At 40.1% G+C, this 16855-nt stretch overlaps 2 protein-coding genes across 4 annotated transcripts in view; both read left to right on the forward strand.

Moving 5' to 3' along the window:
• The first annotated feature begins 568 nt into the window (after window positions 1–568).
• Window positions 569–10710, forward strand: rasgef1bb (RasGEF domain family, member 1Bb). Of its 2 annotated transcripts, XM_060896047.1 has the most exons (14): window positions 569–795; window positions 2646–2831; window positions 3519–3641; window positions 3993–4130; window positions 5088–5339; window positions 5684–5758; window positions 6054–6146; window positions 7009–7111; window positions 7203–7282; window positions 7395–7490; window positions 8890–8985; window positions 9459–9582; window positions 9808–9880; window positions 10287–10710. In XM_060896047.1, the coding sequence occupies exons 2-14, from the start codon at window positions 2655–2657 to the stop codon at window positions 10306–10308; spliced, it is 1452 nt and encodes a 483-aa protein (XP_060752030.1). In that variant the 5' UTR covers window positions 569–795; window positions 2646–2654; the 3' UTR covers window positions 10309–10710. The 2 variants fall into 2 exon arrangements, with proteins under 2 accessions (XP_060752030.1, XP_060752031.1); XM_060896048.1 differs by lacking the exon at window positions 10287–10710 and having other exon boundaries at window positions 9808–9884.
• Window positions 10711–12954: 2244 nt separating this feature from the next.
• antxr2b (ANTXR cell adhesion molecule 2b) overlaps window positions 12955–16855 on the forward strand; it is a 12074-nt gene continuing 8173 nt past the window's right edge. Inside the window, exons 1-5 of one of the 2 annotated variants that reach the window (XM_060896184.1) lie at window positions 12955–13410; window positions 14798–14869; window positions 15196–15267; window positions 15693–15774; window positions 16782–16855. The exon at window positions 16782–16855 is cut by the window's right edge and continues 31 nt beyond it. In XM_060896184.1, the coding sequence (XP_060752167.1) occupies window positions 13280–13410; window positions 14798–14869; window positions 15196–15267; window positions 15693–15774; window positions 16782–16855 (431 nt within the window). In that variant the 5' untranslated portion in view covers window positions 12955–13279. Of the gene's footprint in view, window positions 13411–14797; window positions 14870–14956; window positions 15002–15195; window positions 15268–15692; window positions 15775–16781 lie in introns of those variants that run through there. The other variant, XM_060896185.1, reaches the window with a different exon arrangement.

Below are 16855 nucleotides of genomic sequence, written 5' to 3' on the forward strand. Positions count from 1 at the left end.
ATAATATAATATATTATAGTATAATATAATATAATATAAGATTATATTATATTATAGTATAATATAATATAATATAAGATTATATTATATTATATTATAGTATAATATAATATAATATAAGATTATATTATATTATATTATATTATTTATATTATATTATATTATATTATATTATATTATATTATATTATATTATATTATAGAAGGAAATGTTATGTTTGTGAATCCATGAACTATTAGCGATAACTGAGAACCTCAGATATGAAATGAGCTAAAAAAAAAAAATATCAGATTATTTTCCTATCTTTAACATTTTATAGATTTAAATGATTACTACATGATTAATGTGTTCATGATTACGCTGTTTACCACTTTTCTGCGACCTTGCGCTAAAAAAAAAAGGAGCTTCTCTCCACAAACTCCCACTCGTGTTTTGAACAATGACAGACGTCCTGAGGACCAATCAGAACTCTGTACACGTCCGAGCTTCGCTGTTCGGTAAGCTTATTGGTCTGCTTCTGAGTAGTGGGCGGGATCTTGTGTCCCGGTTTCCCTCTTAATGCTCCCTGCAGTTGTTCTGCTGCTGGAGTGAAACTGGATCTTTAGACCGTGAGACAATGGAAGTTTGGACAACACGGATTTTAGCTTTATAAACTCGGAATCAACTCGGAGTTTCATTTGTTTCGACTGGAAGAAGGAGATAGAAAATAAAGCGCAACATTTGCGAGTTTTAATCGTGTATTTTTTTGTCGGTTTTCGGTTACAGTCAAGTCTGTGATTGACTTTATTTACTTTGGTAAGTTTACAGTTTATTCTCACCTTGGGTGGGTGTTATATGGGATATTGTGCAGTGTTATTGCTCAAATCATGACAAAGTTCATTTTAAAAAGTATTAATAACAGTATTCATAACAGCATTAATAACAGCATTAATAACATTATTAATAACAGCATTAATAACAGCATTACAGCATTAATAACAGTATTAATAACAGCATTAATAACATTATTAATAGCATCTGTAATAACAGCATTAGTTACAGCATTACAGCATTAATAACAGCATTAATAACATTATTAATAGCAGCTTTAATAACAGTATTAATAACAGCATTACAGCATTAATAACAGTATTAATAAGAGCATTAATACCAGTATATACAGTTTATTCTCACCTTGGGTGGGTGCTATATAGGATATTGTGCAGTTGTATTGCTCAAATCATGACAAAGTTCATTTTACAAAGTATTAATAACAGCATTAATAACATTATTAATAGCAGCTTTAATAACAGCATTAATTACAGCATTAATAACAGCATTAATATCAGTATTAGTTATTCCAGGGTCTTCATGCATTAATGTTGTGTAAAGCACCTTTAACCTAATTCAAATCTTCCTGCTGTTTTTTTTGTTTGTTTTTTTTTTTTTTATAAATTTTAATCCGATTTTAAATACATATATGTCTCCAGTGCTTTAGTGCTCACTTCTTAGCTTTGTTAAGAGTTCATCCATGTTGTTATTTCGGTTTGTTTTTCTCTTCTCCAACCTGTTTTTGCTGCTGCTGATTTCCAGCCCAGCCGGATGAGTGAGTCAGTCATCAGTCAGTCATCAGTGGGTCATTATGTGAAATATTTACCCCGTCTGACTGCATGGCTGTGTTTTTTAAACCTGTTTTTTGTTTCCTTTCTTCCCTTAATGCTCCCTCAGCATTTTACACATCTTTTCTGTCATTATTACGACTTCTTTTAACAGAAGAAAGCAGCATTATTGTGGCAGTGTGATGATTAATGTGTGTGTTGTACAGATATTAGTTTCCTGAATGTTACTCAATTCCACCACAGTAAACCAAGTTAGGTTTGGGTTGTTTTTTTATTTTAGGTTGTGAAATGGTTTTACTATGTGAAGTCGGTCATAAAGGAGACGGAGGCGATTAATAATTAACAGGAAGTACTAATATAGGTGTGTGTCTTGCTCCTGAATGAAAATGTCAAGAGGTTTTTTCTTTACTCTTGAACTCCCGGTGATATCGTACACACACACAGCAGAAAAACCTTGTCTAATCTTATTTTCCAGATCTTGTTTTCCGAATAGCTGACAGGAGCGAAACCTTTCTGCTGTTGTAGTTTGTTGTGCATTTTGAGATGCTTTTCTGCTCACAATCTAATCGATCGAGTTATTGTCACCTTCCTGTCAGCATTAAAAAATCTCCACGTTCTTCTTGATAACGAGACGCTTTCACACCAGAAAATCGAATACGAACCATCAGAAGATGATGACACTCTTGAACAGGTGTGCAGGTGTTCCTAATAAAGTGTCTTGTAGATATGGCTAGTTTGCGTCCAATCAGATGCTCGACTCAGATGTTAGCCCCGCCCCTATATCTTGCTCTACACTAGCAGCTAGTTTGTTGTATATGTAAACCTAATTTGTTCCCTGAAGGTTATTCTCCTTCCAATAACTTAGAAATTGGATATTAGCGTATTTAGCTACTTATATCTAAAACCCTACTGGCTTCCAGTCTAACTTCCTGTTTCTAAAGTAAATACATCGACATACAGAATCATCGCTGGACTTTACTCTAATCTCATGACAGCATTAAGAGACTTTGACTGCTGAGCATTGATTGATGTTTGTTTGTCCCTCAGGACTTCAGGATGCCTCAGACGACGCCGTTCACGGTTCCTCAGAACCCGTATGGAGGAGGTCATACTCGCTACAAACCTGTGGAGGAGAGCTACGAAGGGCTGAGGTATCACGACAACAACCTGGTATCCGGATCACTCGAGGCTCTCATACAGCACCTCGTCCCTACTGTGGACTATTCACCTGATGTAAGAGACAATAACGACTAAAGTCGAGCTACTGAAAACTGTTAGCTTTACTAAGCCATAACAGCATATCGAAGTGTTTTATTTCTCTTATACCACAAGGATTTTCCTACGATTACAATTTTTACTTATTAAAATTGGTACATTTTTTTCATTCATAGTTTGTGTCGGTTTCTGTTACCGCTTATGTTAAAGCAGCTTGAAACAAAACATAAACTCGTCTGTTTTAAAGATGTCAGAGAATGTACAGCTTTACCTCCGATACCGGAGACTCCTTCCGTACATGTAAAATGTCTAACGTTTATTGTCCTTGCAGAAAGTCTCAAATCATTTTTTTATTTGATCATATGAAGGGTCGGCGCATGAACACGTACGGATACGTATACGAGTCCCAGTGATCGAGCGGTTACCATAGAAACGCTAACGTATTACACGGAGCGTGTTAATGTAAACCTGTGTTACTGTCATTGATTTTTTTACAGTTTTGGCAACTTTTTGTCGGTAAAATCTCAAAAAAGTTAAACATTGATAAATTAATGTATTGTGGCACTAGTCATTATTTTTATCCACATTCGTCGGTTTAAAGCTCGTTCCATTTCAGTGCCGCCTCTCGTTTCTCTTCTTCCGCTCGTATCTGTTTTCAGGGATTGTGTGTGTTTATCACACTGACTTGTTTGTGTTGTATTTCAGAGGTCGTACATCTTCACCTTCCTGCTGAGCTCACGTCTCTTCCTGCATCCGTTAGATCTCATGTCCAGGGTGTGTTACCTGTGTGTGGAGCATCACCGAGTCGGAGACCCTCAGATCGATAAGGTGCGAATATCACAAAATCATCAGATCTCTGTGTTATTAATCTCTGTAGAAATATGTGTGTTTATTTAAACAATCAATGCAATAATATATATATAATAGTTTAGCAAAAAAGTTTATTTTTAAGTGGAAATGGAATGGACTTGGGGTTGTGGGTGGGGCTTTGGTTTATGTGTCAGAATTTGATTGGTTTATGAGGAGAAAAAATAAAACCTAGTCAAAACTCTGAAAAACGTTTAAGGTTTTACGCTTTAATGTAGCTATAAATGGATAAAAAGTATGGTGTGTTGTTTACTTTAATAAAAAAAGGATGTGATGTTAAAATCGTTTCCTGTTTAATTTTTGTTTTAACAGAAGCGAATCCGAGACATCGCACCAAAGATCGTGCAGCTGCTCACGGAGTGGACGGAGACGTTTCCGTACGATTTCCGGGAGGAGCGAATGATGCGCAGCCTGAAGGAGATGACGCACCGGCTGGCGTTTGGGGATGAGGTCAGAACCACCTCTTTTATCTCTGACCTCCACAGATGATGTCATGCCTCTCGTGAATGATGACACCATCATGTATTTATGCAAACATGAAATCAAGGTCTCTCACTCTCTCTTTCTCTCTCTGTCTCTCACTCTCTGTCTCTCTCTGTGTCTCTCTCTGTGTCCTGTGTCTCTCTCTCTCTGTCTCTCTCTCTATCTCTCTCTCTCTGTCTCTCTCTGTCTCTCTGTGTGTGTCTCTCTCTGTCTTTCTCTATCTCTCTCTCTGTCTCTCTCTCTCTCTGTATCTGTCTCTCTCTGTCTCTCTGTCTCTGTTTCTATCTCTCTCTCTGTCTCTCTCTCTGTCTCTCTCTCTCTCTTTCTCTCTCTCTCTCTGCCTCTCTCTCTCTGTCTCTCTCTCTGTCTCTCTCTCTCGATTTCTCTCTCTAATTGTTGCTTAGCAACGCAGTCAGTCAGATGTCTATGACACGTGCGTTAGTGTGGCTTGTGCGTTGGTGGAGGACGCAGGAAACATAGTGGACGTGCTCTCACACAGTTGGACAATACGACAGATGTATCAAACATATCACAATAATTCCCTGATAGAAAGATGCTGAACTCTTGTGTAACACAGTGCAGGTGGGAGAAGAGCCATGCGTTTGGCATTTCAATTGTTATTAATTAATACTCACTGTATTTTGATTGGTCAGAATGTGTTGTCCCATGTTTCTATATTATGGTTTCTATAGTAACCACTCAGTCACAGAGACACACCCCACATCGCGGGCATTCGCATATGCAAGGAGTCACCAGTGTCAGAGGTTAAGCTGTAGCTGTAAGGTGCTAACAGTTACCTGTTGATTAGTTTCCTATAAGAGCCAGAGCCCAGGCGTTTGATTTGATCTTTCTGTTCCTCAGCTCCAGCTTTCTCGCTCACGTTGTGTTAATAAAGTCCTCACGTTGTGTTCTGATGTTCTGTAGTTGTCTCGGAGAGCGATGCAGCGTCTGATCCAGCGACTTCTGCGCAAACTCACCATCCTGGGACAGTACGAGGAGTCTCTGGTGACGTCCAGCACGCCGGTCACGGCGTCACCGTCCACGTCCTCGTCCTCGTGTGCAGGGGACAAGTCGTCTGCTCTGAAGGCGAAGCAGCACGTGCGGAGGGAGGAGTGTATCCTGAGCGTGTGTGACGACCCGTTCATCCTCGCTCAGCAGCTCACACACATCGAAATGGTGAGCGAAGGGAAACGAGAGCTTCGCGTGGCAATGAGACAGCTACTCGAGCTAGTATTATGGGATGGCAAGCTAACGTTAGCTCGATATTAACACATTAATGAAAACAAGTAGAACAAAGACAACTCTAGTCGGAATTTAGAAATTTCTGAGTTTATTTATTTATTTGTTTATTTACACATTAAATAATGTATACGTAAAACAGATCCGGTCCCTGCGAACGAGCCGTTACCATAGAAACAATAACTTAGAGATTTGCTGCTGCACTGCAGTCATAATTAATCAACAGCTTCTGACCAATCAGAGCGAAACATTCTGATCAATTTGTCACGTTTCCATTACAGGAGAAACTGGACTACATCGGCCCCGAGGAGTTCGTCCAGGCGTTCATTCAGAAAAGACCTGCTGATAATCACAAGGTGAGTTTATTCCCTCAACATGGGGGCGGGGGGGAGAGTCTTTCACCACTGAACCAATTAGAGATGTCCACCAAGTCACGACTGAACAGTCTCAAAAAATATTTAAAAAAAATATTTAATCTGTAATTTAATGTCATCGTATTTCATTTATTTCTTTTGTTGGATTGACGTGTCGATCGATGTGTCGATTGATGTGTCGATCGATGTGTCGATTGATGTTTCGATCTTGTCTCCTGAGATTATTGTGACATTGTTGAAAAAAACAATCTGAAATTGTTCTTTTTTTTCTCCTCAGAGTTTTTTCAGTAAAAGGAGAGTCAGTAATCTGGAAGCCTACGTGGAGTGGTTCAATCGGCTCAGTTACCTGGTGGCCACAGAAATCTGCTTGGTGAGCATTTTAGTGTGAAAAAAAAACAAACATCTCGGGAAAGACGGGGCGTAGATATCGGAGCGATTTTCAGCGTGATCTAGCCAAAACGAGTTCAACTGCATCATTTCACAGAAATCTCCGCCTCTTTATCGTCTCTGCTGTTAGTAACGCCGTGGCGCCCCCTGCTGCATGTGTGGGGTTTAAGATAAGATAAAATTGAACTTTATTAATCCTGAAGGAATTTTTTTTTTTTTTACCAAAGAATGCTTCAGGTATATGGTGGAATAATGGAGGATGAGGAGGAGGAGGGTTGATGTACTGGGATGGGGTGCGATTGGTGTCATGCCCTGGATACGGAAGGAAGGAGACAGACCCGTACACAGGATAGCTTCAAATGAAAGGGGTTTAATACATAAGGAAGACAAACAAACATATCCACACTACACGGGGAACTAACGTAACTAATGAATGCTCACATATATACACAGACAAGTCAATCACACAATGGGGACCAGGTGTGGAGACAGGGAGGAGCAGACGAAGGCGGGGCAGACACGTGACAAAAACAAACAAACAATAGCACGTGTCCAAAAGTCCGCGCTGATCCCTGACAGATCTGCGCTGATCCCTGACAATTGGGCAGAAGCCACATGTTTAGAACAGATTTAAATTCTTCCACGGCCCGTGAAGGCTCTCACACCACTCCACAGCTCTCTCGGGTTATTGTGAGCGAGTCTATTCTCCACCTTCCTCCTTTAACACTCCTCTTTACACTCTTCTTTAATTTTTCTCCTCGGTTCAGTCTGTGAAGTCCTTCCAGAAACTGATAATCTGTTCTGCATCCACTAACGTCCGTGTTCTTTCTCCTCATGTGCATTAGCCGGTGAAGAAGAAGCACAGAGCTCGAGTGTTGGAGTTTTTCATCGACGTGGCTCGGGAATGCTTCAACATCGGCAACTTTAACTCCTTAATGGCTATAATCAGTGAGTGACGTTTTATTACGTTAACCCTCGATGCTTATAAACACCTAATAAACCTGTGTGTTAATACGTTAACCTGGATTTGTTTCCACAGCTGGGATGAACATGAGCCCCGTGTCCAGGCTGAAGAAAACATGGGGCAAAGTCAACACGGACAAGTTCGACATCCTGGAGGTGAGACGTCCTGGTGTTTATAGCACGGATTTCGCTTTTAATTTTTTTTATTGTTGTTGTTTTGTTTTTTTCAGTCTTACATTCTGGATCATTGTTTTTGTTTTTTTTTTAGCATCAAATGGATCCGTCCAATAACTTCTACAGCTACCGTACCGCACTGCGTGGAGCCACTCAGAGATCAGCTACGGCTCACACCACCAGAGAAAAGGCAGGTTTACTCATTAAACACACACACACACACACACACACACACACAGTCATAATTATAGGTTACAGAAGGAGGAATAATGTAGAGGTGTTGCAGTGAGAAAGGCACTAAGGTCTGGGTGACATGATCTTATCATCTCTCAGATTTTTTAAGGTGTTAATATAAATGTAGGACTGTCACCATCCTCAGGTCCAAGAGCAGGAGTAGATCTGGAGATCATTCAGAGTTCCAGATGAATGTTAAAAGACTTTCTGAGTCGGTATCGAGTCCAAAATAAAGGAAGATAAATTTAAGTCGCCATTGAGTTCCAGAGACGGTGAAATCTTTTCTGAGCCTTTTAGTCTCAGTTGTTCTTTCATTAAACTGTTCGTATAAAGTCGACTGCAGCGTCTATCCTCAGAACATCAGTCGTCCTCCTCCTCATGTATGAACACTGTATCTGCGTGATACAATACCAGTCAAGTCAAGTCAACTTTATTTATAGGGCACATTTAAAAACAACAGCTTTTGGCCAAAGTGCTGTACAGAATTTAAGCATATAATAAAATACAAAACAAGATACAAAATGCAAAAGTCAACATAGGACACAACAACAGATAATAGACTAAGGTTATACCAGTGAACTTACCTACGATCATACACAACAGTAAAAAGATAAGTTTTAAGAAGAGACTTAAAATCTGCGTATGTTGGTGCTGTTCTTATATAGGGTGGTATTTCAGTCGAGTCCTAGGAACAGTCAACTGAAGACTACCACTTGCCCGAAGTTCGCTAGAGAAATTACACTGTAACAGAAGGAGATCAGAGATATAGGATGGAGCCTGCTGATGGAACAGCAGTGTCTTAAAATGAATACGGAATTTAACTGGAAGCCAGTGAAGAGAGATCATCACTGGTGAAATATGTTCCCTCTTCGTTGTTCCAGTTAACAATCGAGCAGCAGCATTTTGGACAAGTTGAAGACGAGACAATAGAGACTGTGAAACACCCAAGAGTGTTAATTATTAAAGTGTAAATATTAAAGGCAGTCGAACACCATGGACTAGCAAAGTGAATAAATAAACCAGTGCTGGGTCTCAAATCACATCCTTATTACTATGGTTATGGTTTGAACATTTACAGCTTCAGTGTTAAACATTTGTACAATCTGAGACGGAATCCAGACGGTCAGGGATGCTGTGGCTCTGAAGTGCCATCGTGTGGACGTTGCAGTTAGCGCAGTTTTAGCTTCACACACCTGCCTTTGTTTAAACTGTTCTCTAAAAGTAGAAACGGCTTCTTCTTAAACTCTGTTTATGACAAAAGGCAACAGGAAGATCAGATTTACAAACCTGTGACTGTATTTAGTGACCAATCCTCAGAATAGATAACTGATTTATCTTTATCTACTTTTTTCCAGATCGTTATTCCATTCTTCAGCTTGTTCATTAAGGATATCTACTTCCTTAACGAGGGCTGCGCCAGTCGACTGCCTAACGGACACATCAACTTTGAGGTAAATTTTATTTTTTTGTGTTTGTGTGTTTATTGTGTTTTATTTAGTGATTTCAGCAGTTTGTGATGGGGGTCACGGTGTCTTAGTGGTTAGCACGTTCCCCTCACACCTCCAGGGTTGGGGGTTCGATTCCCGCCTCCGCCTTGTGTGTGTGGAGTTTGCACGTTCTCCCCGTGCCTCGGGGGTTTCCTCCGGGTACTCCGGTTTCCTCCGGTCCAAAGACATGCATGGTAGGTTGATTGGCATCTCTGGAAAATTGTCCATAGTGTGTGAGTGCGTGAGTGAATGAGAGTGTGTGTGTGTGCCCTGTGATGGGTTGGCACTCCGTCCAGTGTGTATCCTGCCTTGATGCCCGATGACGCCTGAGATAGGCACAGGCTCCCCGTGACCCGAGGTAGTTTGGATAAGCGGTAGTGAATGAGTGAGTGAGTGAGATGAGCAGTTTGTGACCTGATTTTGTTTTCTCGTGACAGAAATTCTGGGAACTGGCGAGGCAGGTGAACGAGTTTCTGGCCTGGAGGCAGGTGATCTGTCCATTTGAGAGAGACAGAAAAACTCTGCAGTACCTCATCGGCGTGTCCGTCTTCACAGATGACGGTAAGAGTTCATTCGTTTTGTTCTGAAGGGATAAAGACATAAAGAATAAAGCATTCGGATATATAGCGGTTTTCTTTCTTCTACTTCACCTACAAAAAAAAATTCTCCTTATTAACGATTTTGTAATTTATTCATGTGAATCATCTGATGAACACGTCTCTGTGAATTACTATAGAAACGCTAACGTATTCGAACGAGCTAACGTAGCGATTCTGACTGTTTCAGAGCTGCAGTTGGCCTCCTATGAGAGCGAAGGACCAGAGAACAACCTGGAGAGAGACACGCGCCGATCCCTCAGGTGAGGACTTGCATCACATGTACAGTAGTGCAAATAAAAAAGTTAACTTCCTAGCATTCAGATTAGCTAAATATTAACATCCTCTTGTAACCTTCGAGCATGTGGTGGTGCGTTAATGACATCACAGACAGAAATAAAAAAAAAATAATTAAATCGTAGCTCTTGCTTGAATCTTTTGGTTAGGAGGCGTGGCCTGAATCTTGAAGGTAGAATCGTTTGAAATCATTATTAAACACAGAAATATTTAATATGCAAGTGGTGTAACAAAGACTAATGAACGCCTGTTAGCCACGTTATTAGCAACTCTGTGCTAAAAGGACAGCGAACACGTCTTTAAACTTTCACCGGACACGTTTTAGACGATGGTATACTTTATTTCTGATGTCGTACGTTGTCTGTGTTGCAGGTCGTCTCTCAGCAGGATGTAGGCGCTGAAGTCCGGGAGCATCAGGAGAGTCGGTCCTGACAGAAATGAAAAAGTGATACACTGCACAAAGCGTTTTGTTTATATGAAGAATTTTCGTATCATATTTTTCTCTGAAATGAATAATGAGACTGGATTCTCATCACAGCTCCGGAGTAGAGAAAAGTGTTCATCTCATCTCATGTACCTCATATCAAACAGCTTGTGTAAGCTTAGTAATGTGTTATAAGTGTTATAATCTCATGTATAAATGAAGAGCCTGTCGCTGGCTGACCTCTTCTGTTACAACCGTAAGCCGTAAAATGTATTTCTATGTTTTATATGACATTTAAGTGTTTTTCTATGGACTCAGTGGCCGTGTGTGTATATAATCTGAACATTGACTTATAAAGAAGCTCTAAACATATCATTCTGCCTCGTTCAGTTTGTTGATTGTGTAAATGAAGTTATTTACTGTGTCGAAGGGGAAGTTAAAGTTTCAATTGTGACCTGTAATCTAATCTAATTTAATCCCATTGCTTCAAAGAAACATTAGTACCTGACAGACTGATTCACAATATTGCCATATAACAGGTCTTGCTAGTTATTTTATTTCAGGAAATTAGCCCAACCCCTTTAAGTCAACGTGCAGGGGTTATTTCAAAAGGTTGTTCGTGGCTTTGTGAACATTTATGATATCTTCAGAAAGTTACGCAAAAGCTCATCAACTACAGCTCTCTATCATGTTCATGTGCAGCTCTAGCTCTAATTCATCATTAGATTTGGATCATCTTTAAAGTGTGTGTGATGTCATTCCGTCTTGTCAGTGTGCTACTGGCTGGCTCTCCTTTTTTTTTTTGACAGGTCTTGTCTGCCTTATTGTTTTGCATTATCTACCTGGTCTTTTTTCTAGTCTTTGGCTGGCCCACATTTATCACACTCTTGTCTGATTGCCTTTTCTGCAGGCCCTGACTGACTTTTCACTGACTTTTGAATTATCATTTCATACAGTTTATCTCTGCCTTATCAATTTTACAGGTCCTGTCTGGCTCACCATTGCTTTTTTACTTTTTTTCTGTGTCCTAACTTTCTTGACATTTCTGTTCAAGCCCTGTCTGTCTTGCTATTTTTTACCCTCTCTGGCCTATAAGGCTTGCTGTTCTTTGCAAATCCTGGCTGGCTCACTTTTTTTGGCTGGTTTAGCTTATTTTGCATTGTTTTCAGTTTCTAACTGCTTGGCCATTTTGTGCACATCATACATAGCTTGCTATTTTTCTGTGGCCTACTGACCTCACCATTTTTAGGCTGGCTCACAAATTGCTAGATTCTAATGCATAACATCTATTTAAATAAATCATGAGAAAATATATTATAGTTGTATTATAAACATGTCACTGTGGCATAGATTTACAAAAGATGGACTCAAATTCAAGTCCAGAACTCGGACAGGAACGGGGCTGTCACGGCAACATGTTAAGCGGCCTCAGGATTGACTGTGCTCGTTGATCATTCTGGTCTTGCTGCTGCCACTATTTTATGCCAGTGAGTCTTTTCATTTATCCACATTGGACTCTTTGGGAATGGGAAATAAATCCCTCTTTCACTTCCACCTGTGTGTAAAGAACGTCTCATTTAAGCGTACGCTGCACTTCTTTAGACTTCTTTTGGCTTTTCTCCAGCTCTCTGGCAAACTTCTTACCATGGGCTGAAGCTCAGAAATTTCACGATACAGAAAGTCGAATTTAAGCATCAATTCAGAATAAAGATACTTCAACAAAACAACATGCTGAAATTCTAAGCTTTAGGATAAAGAATTAACACCAGCATCACATTCCTGAGGAGTTTTCACAGAATTTCACAGGAACTGAGATCAATGTTAGAGATGAGAAGCAGGAGATGGACGATTGGGTACCAAGAAATAACAAGAGGTTGGCATGACCGTGGATTATGAAAGATAAGGTATCAAAGATAAAGTATAGTAACAATTCAGGAACAGAGAGATTTGTTCAGGTTACTTTTCTTTTCTTAGTCCTGTCGAATTTACTCGAAATTACATTTGGTGGTTTGGTTCAAAACACTCTAAATTTTGCTAAATTTAATAAATATACAGTTTCCTTTTAAAACAGAATTTATCATAACTTCTTAAGTCTGTAAAACTGGTTCAGGGCTTTCTTTGGGTTTGTGATGTCACTAAGTAATCAGTATTGGACCAATCACATAACAGTAGAGGATAAAGGTGTGCTACCTGGGAACGTTGAACCGGTGTGCTAAGCTAGTTAGATGATTAAGTTTATCAATGTTAGTGTGATGACCTGGATCATATTGTGACGTACAGACACTGTTCTATCAATAAAAATATTCCCAAATCACTCCAATATTTCAACTCTGTGCTCCAATATACAGCACTAGCAACTTCTCACAGTCCTGATTGACAAATTAGCACCAAAATCACTGAACACATCGGAAATGTGTGAAAATAAACATATGTTGACGTGTTTCATGTTGAAGTTTGACTTTATCGTTACTAACATGATGCAGTTTAAGGAAATAAAAGCGCACATTAGTAAATCCTTTAATAAAGTGTGTTGAAATGTAGAGATTTAAAGACAAACGTGTATCAATTCGGTAGAGGGCGCTGTTTTCGCGCACGCGCACACACACACGCACACACAATCACGGTTTGTGGGATCTCAGGACTCTACAATCAGTCGCAGGAAGCTAGAATGGATTAAAGGATTCGTGCAATGGAGATTTACCTACTTAAAAAAAAAGAAGTCTATATTTATTATTTATTATTATGTTAATTATGGAAGCGCGCGCTGTTGGACCAAAGCTTTGTACAGTTCCGACTTCACTACTGTGTTCGGAAAGCATGCCATTTATTGTGAGGAGCTGTTTATTGTCGTAGTTCTTGTCTTTTTTTTTTTTGTCTGGGGTTTTTTTGAAGCTCCTTTACAAAGTGCACGTGAACGTCCGTGGTGTAACCGTACGGAGAAATGCGCGCGAGCGCAGCAACGGTTCGGTTTATCCGCCTGTGCGCGCTGGCTGTGTGTGTGTGCGTGTGTGTGTGTTCAGGAGAGGACGAGTCCTGCCATGGAGCTTTTGATTTATACTTTGTCCTGGACAGGTGAGTGCAGCCACGCCCACCGCACAACAACAATAATAACAACAACAATAATAACAACATTAATAATAATAATAACAACAACAACAACAACAACAGTCCAACAACAGTAACCATCTGCCCAAAACTCACAACTGCTTCAGATCTGTCTTATGTCTGTGAACCAGTGCTGATGTTTCACTGATAGACTTCGCTCTTGATAAGTAATAAATAAATAAATAAATATACTATCACTAGTACTACATAAATAATAATAATAATAATAATAATAATAACAATAATAATAATAATAAACTCGTTATATGAACGATTAACATTATTATTATTATTATTATTATTATGATTATTAACATGAGAGCTGTGAGCTTTGGGTGGAAGCGTCAGTGTTATTAGACAGACGACAGTGTGCCATCTCAAGCTCGTCAGTGTGCTGCTTTAAACAGATGCTCCTCAGGGTGTGGAGTGATGTTCCAAATAGCGGCGTAGTTTGTCTGCTCCGCCCTCCTCCGTCCTGCTCCACCATCCTGTACCGTACACACTCTCTTGCTTCACACTCTTTAATAATGTAAACACCCTGTAACCCCGCAATCCTCCATACTGTACACGGCTCCTTCGTCCTGCTTCTCCGTCCTCCATACTGCATGTCTGTCTGTCTGTCTTTCTCCCACTACTTGTCTGTCCATCTCTTCTTCTCTCTCTAGCTGTCTCACTACCTGCCTGTCTGTCTCTCTCTTCCTTAGAGAACTCCCACAACCTGTCCTTTCATCTTGTTCTCTCCATCTCTGTCTCAGCCGCCCGCCCCCACCACCCCCCACCCCATGTCTCTGTCTTTTTCCAGCAACCTGTCTCTTCAATGTTTTCTTGCAATTTGTCTGTCTCACAATCTGTCCTCAGGTCCTTACACTGGCTTCCAGTTATATCCAGTTGGAATCAGATTCCAGAAGAGATCAGACGTGCTAAATCATTATGATTATTTTACTTTCTTTTATGTAAAGCATTTCATACCATTGTGTATGGAATGTGCTATATAAATAAACTCGCTTTCCCTTTATTCTCTCACTTGTTCTGCCATTTTCTCACTTTTTTAATCATCTTTCTGTCTCTCTGTATATTTTTCTTTGTCTTTGTGTTTATCTCTTATGATTTTTCTCTCTCTGTCCAAAGAACGCATTTTTTTGTTCTCTCTTTCTCTTGGTCGAAATCTCTCTATCTATTCACCGACGTTACCCAGATTTGAATGTGTCTCACATTCACACACATCTCTGTATCTATTATTCCCTGTTGGTTTTGTTGGCTTCCTCCAGCCTCCTGTTTTCTCCTGCAGCTCTCTGGAGCCCTTTTATGGGCCTGTTTACTTCTCGGTCCTAACACAGTTTGCATGTCGTTCCAGGTCCGGCAGCGTGTCCACCAACTGGAGGGAGATCTACGAATTTGTAGAGCAGTTAACCAATCGCTTCGTGAGGTAAGCAGGCTGAGATATTCAGCGCCTGAAAGAAGACTGAAAACAGATGGAGCTTCAGAGCCACGGAACAAAACCACACTGAGGGCACTAAATATAAGTCTAATAACGGATTACTATGTTTAACATCAGACGGTTTGTGTGTGTGTGTGTGTGTGTGCAGACTCTGTGAGACCACATGACCACAGCAGTTATTCAGCCAGCTTCAGTGCACGCTAACGTATTGTTATAGCTTTAAATATAAATGGTGATGAAGGTCAGTTGGAGTTGAACACTGATGTGTTTATCCTCATCACACCATCTAATATCTACATGCTTTTATTTCACAGCCCGAAGATGAGGGTTTCATTTATCGTGTTCTCCTCGAGTGCAGAAGTCATTCTCCCTCTCACTGGAGACAGGTGAGTGACAGACACACACACACTCACGTACGTGCACTCACACGTGCACTCTCACACACGCACTGGAATTAGAGCAAAGTCTAAAAAAAATAACAATACACACCGCCCCATTAAACGAATGAAGTGCTTTTGTTGACTAATCCATATGAGCACCATGTAATTAAGTTATTTAGTGATCTAATTAACAGGAAACTGATGTTAGGTTTGTTTTTCATTCCTGTGCTGAGGTTTGCACTGACTGACTGTCTTCTGGCTAGTGGATGAAAGTTGTGTAATTTCATTTAATCTAGTAGTTCAGTGTGTTTTTAAGAGGAGTGCAGTGTGTACGAGTGTTTGTTCCACTCCTGCTGGAACAAACCGTTTGATCTCAGTTTAATAAAATAAAACACAACACGTTTCACGTGACGCTTCCTCTGTGCTCGCAGGGCAGCTATAGACGAGGGTTTGGAGCTCCTGAGTAAAATCAGACCTGCCGGTGACACCTACATGCATGAGGGACTGAAAAAGGTAAGGCTGGGTTCTGTAACCTGATTGGTCAGAAAGTCACACATTCAGTTTGTTTATTATGGTTTCTATAGGAACATCTTCACATGGATTTGCACATAAACTAACTTGTTGCTGTGGTGAAGTTTTCTGTAACCTATGAGACTGTCATGGTGAGGCAAAGGCGAGTGAGGATCCAAATGCAGTTCAATCTTTTATTAAACCAAAGCAAGAAACAGGCAAACCGACACGCAGGCAAAACAGGACAGAACACTGAGCAAACGGGAAACAGGAACATAGACACAAACATCCAACAACGACCAACACCAGGGAAGTGAACAAACAGTGTAGATATAACAAACAGGAACCAATCACAACGCAGAGACAATCAGTGACTAAGACAACACAACTGAGGGAGAGATGGAGTTCAATTAGTGTCCATGGTAACCAATGAGTGGGCGGAGCAAACAATTAACAGCAAGGCAGACCAGCAGACAGAAACAGGGCAGAACACAGACAGACTCATTACAGAGACAATTATTTATGGAAATGTACAGGATATCTTCAGGAGTCTACAGAGGAGAGATTGTAGACGGTTTTAAGAGATATTATATGTTTATTGCTGCTACAGCTTGAGTGAGAACAGGAATTAATTTGTTTTATGGACTAATAATTAACAAATAAAAAGTCATGTGGTTGATTAGTGGGTAAAGTGTTGGACTACTGATCAGAATGTTGTCCACCAGGCTGCCACTGTTGGGCCCCTGATCAAGGCCCTTAACCCTCAATTTCTCAGTTGTATAAAATGAGATAAAGCTCTAAGTCGCTCTTGATCAGGGCTTTTTATAAATGCTTTAAATGTAAAAAATAATAACTATTGTAATTGCTTGTAAATTGGCACTTAAAGAAAAACACATCAGGATTCTAATTAAATTACAACGTTTATTTCATTACTGTTTTCCTGTAACAACAGTCACTTAGCGCATGCTGTATGGAGTGTGTTCACTCTCCTGTGGGTTTGTATTTTTCAGGTTATAGAGCAGATGAAAGCTCAGAGCACAAAAGCCTCGAGCATCGTGATCGCGCTGACGGACGGGAAACTGTC

This window comes from Tachysurus vachellii, chromosome 20 (genome assembly GCF_030014155.1).
Source record: "Tachysurus vachellii isolate PV-2020 chromosome 20, HZAU_Pvac_v1, whole genome shotgun sequence".
Taxonomy (NCBI): Eukaryota; Metazoa; Chordata; class Actinopteri; order Siluriformes; family Bagridae; genus Tachysurus; species Tachysurus vachellii.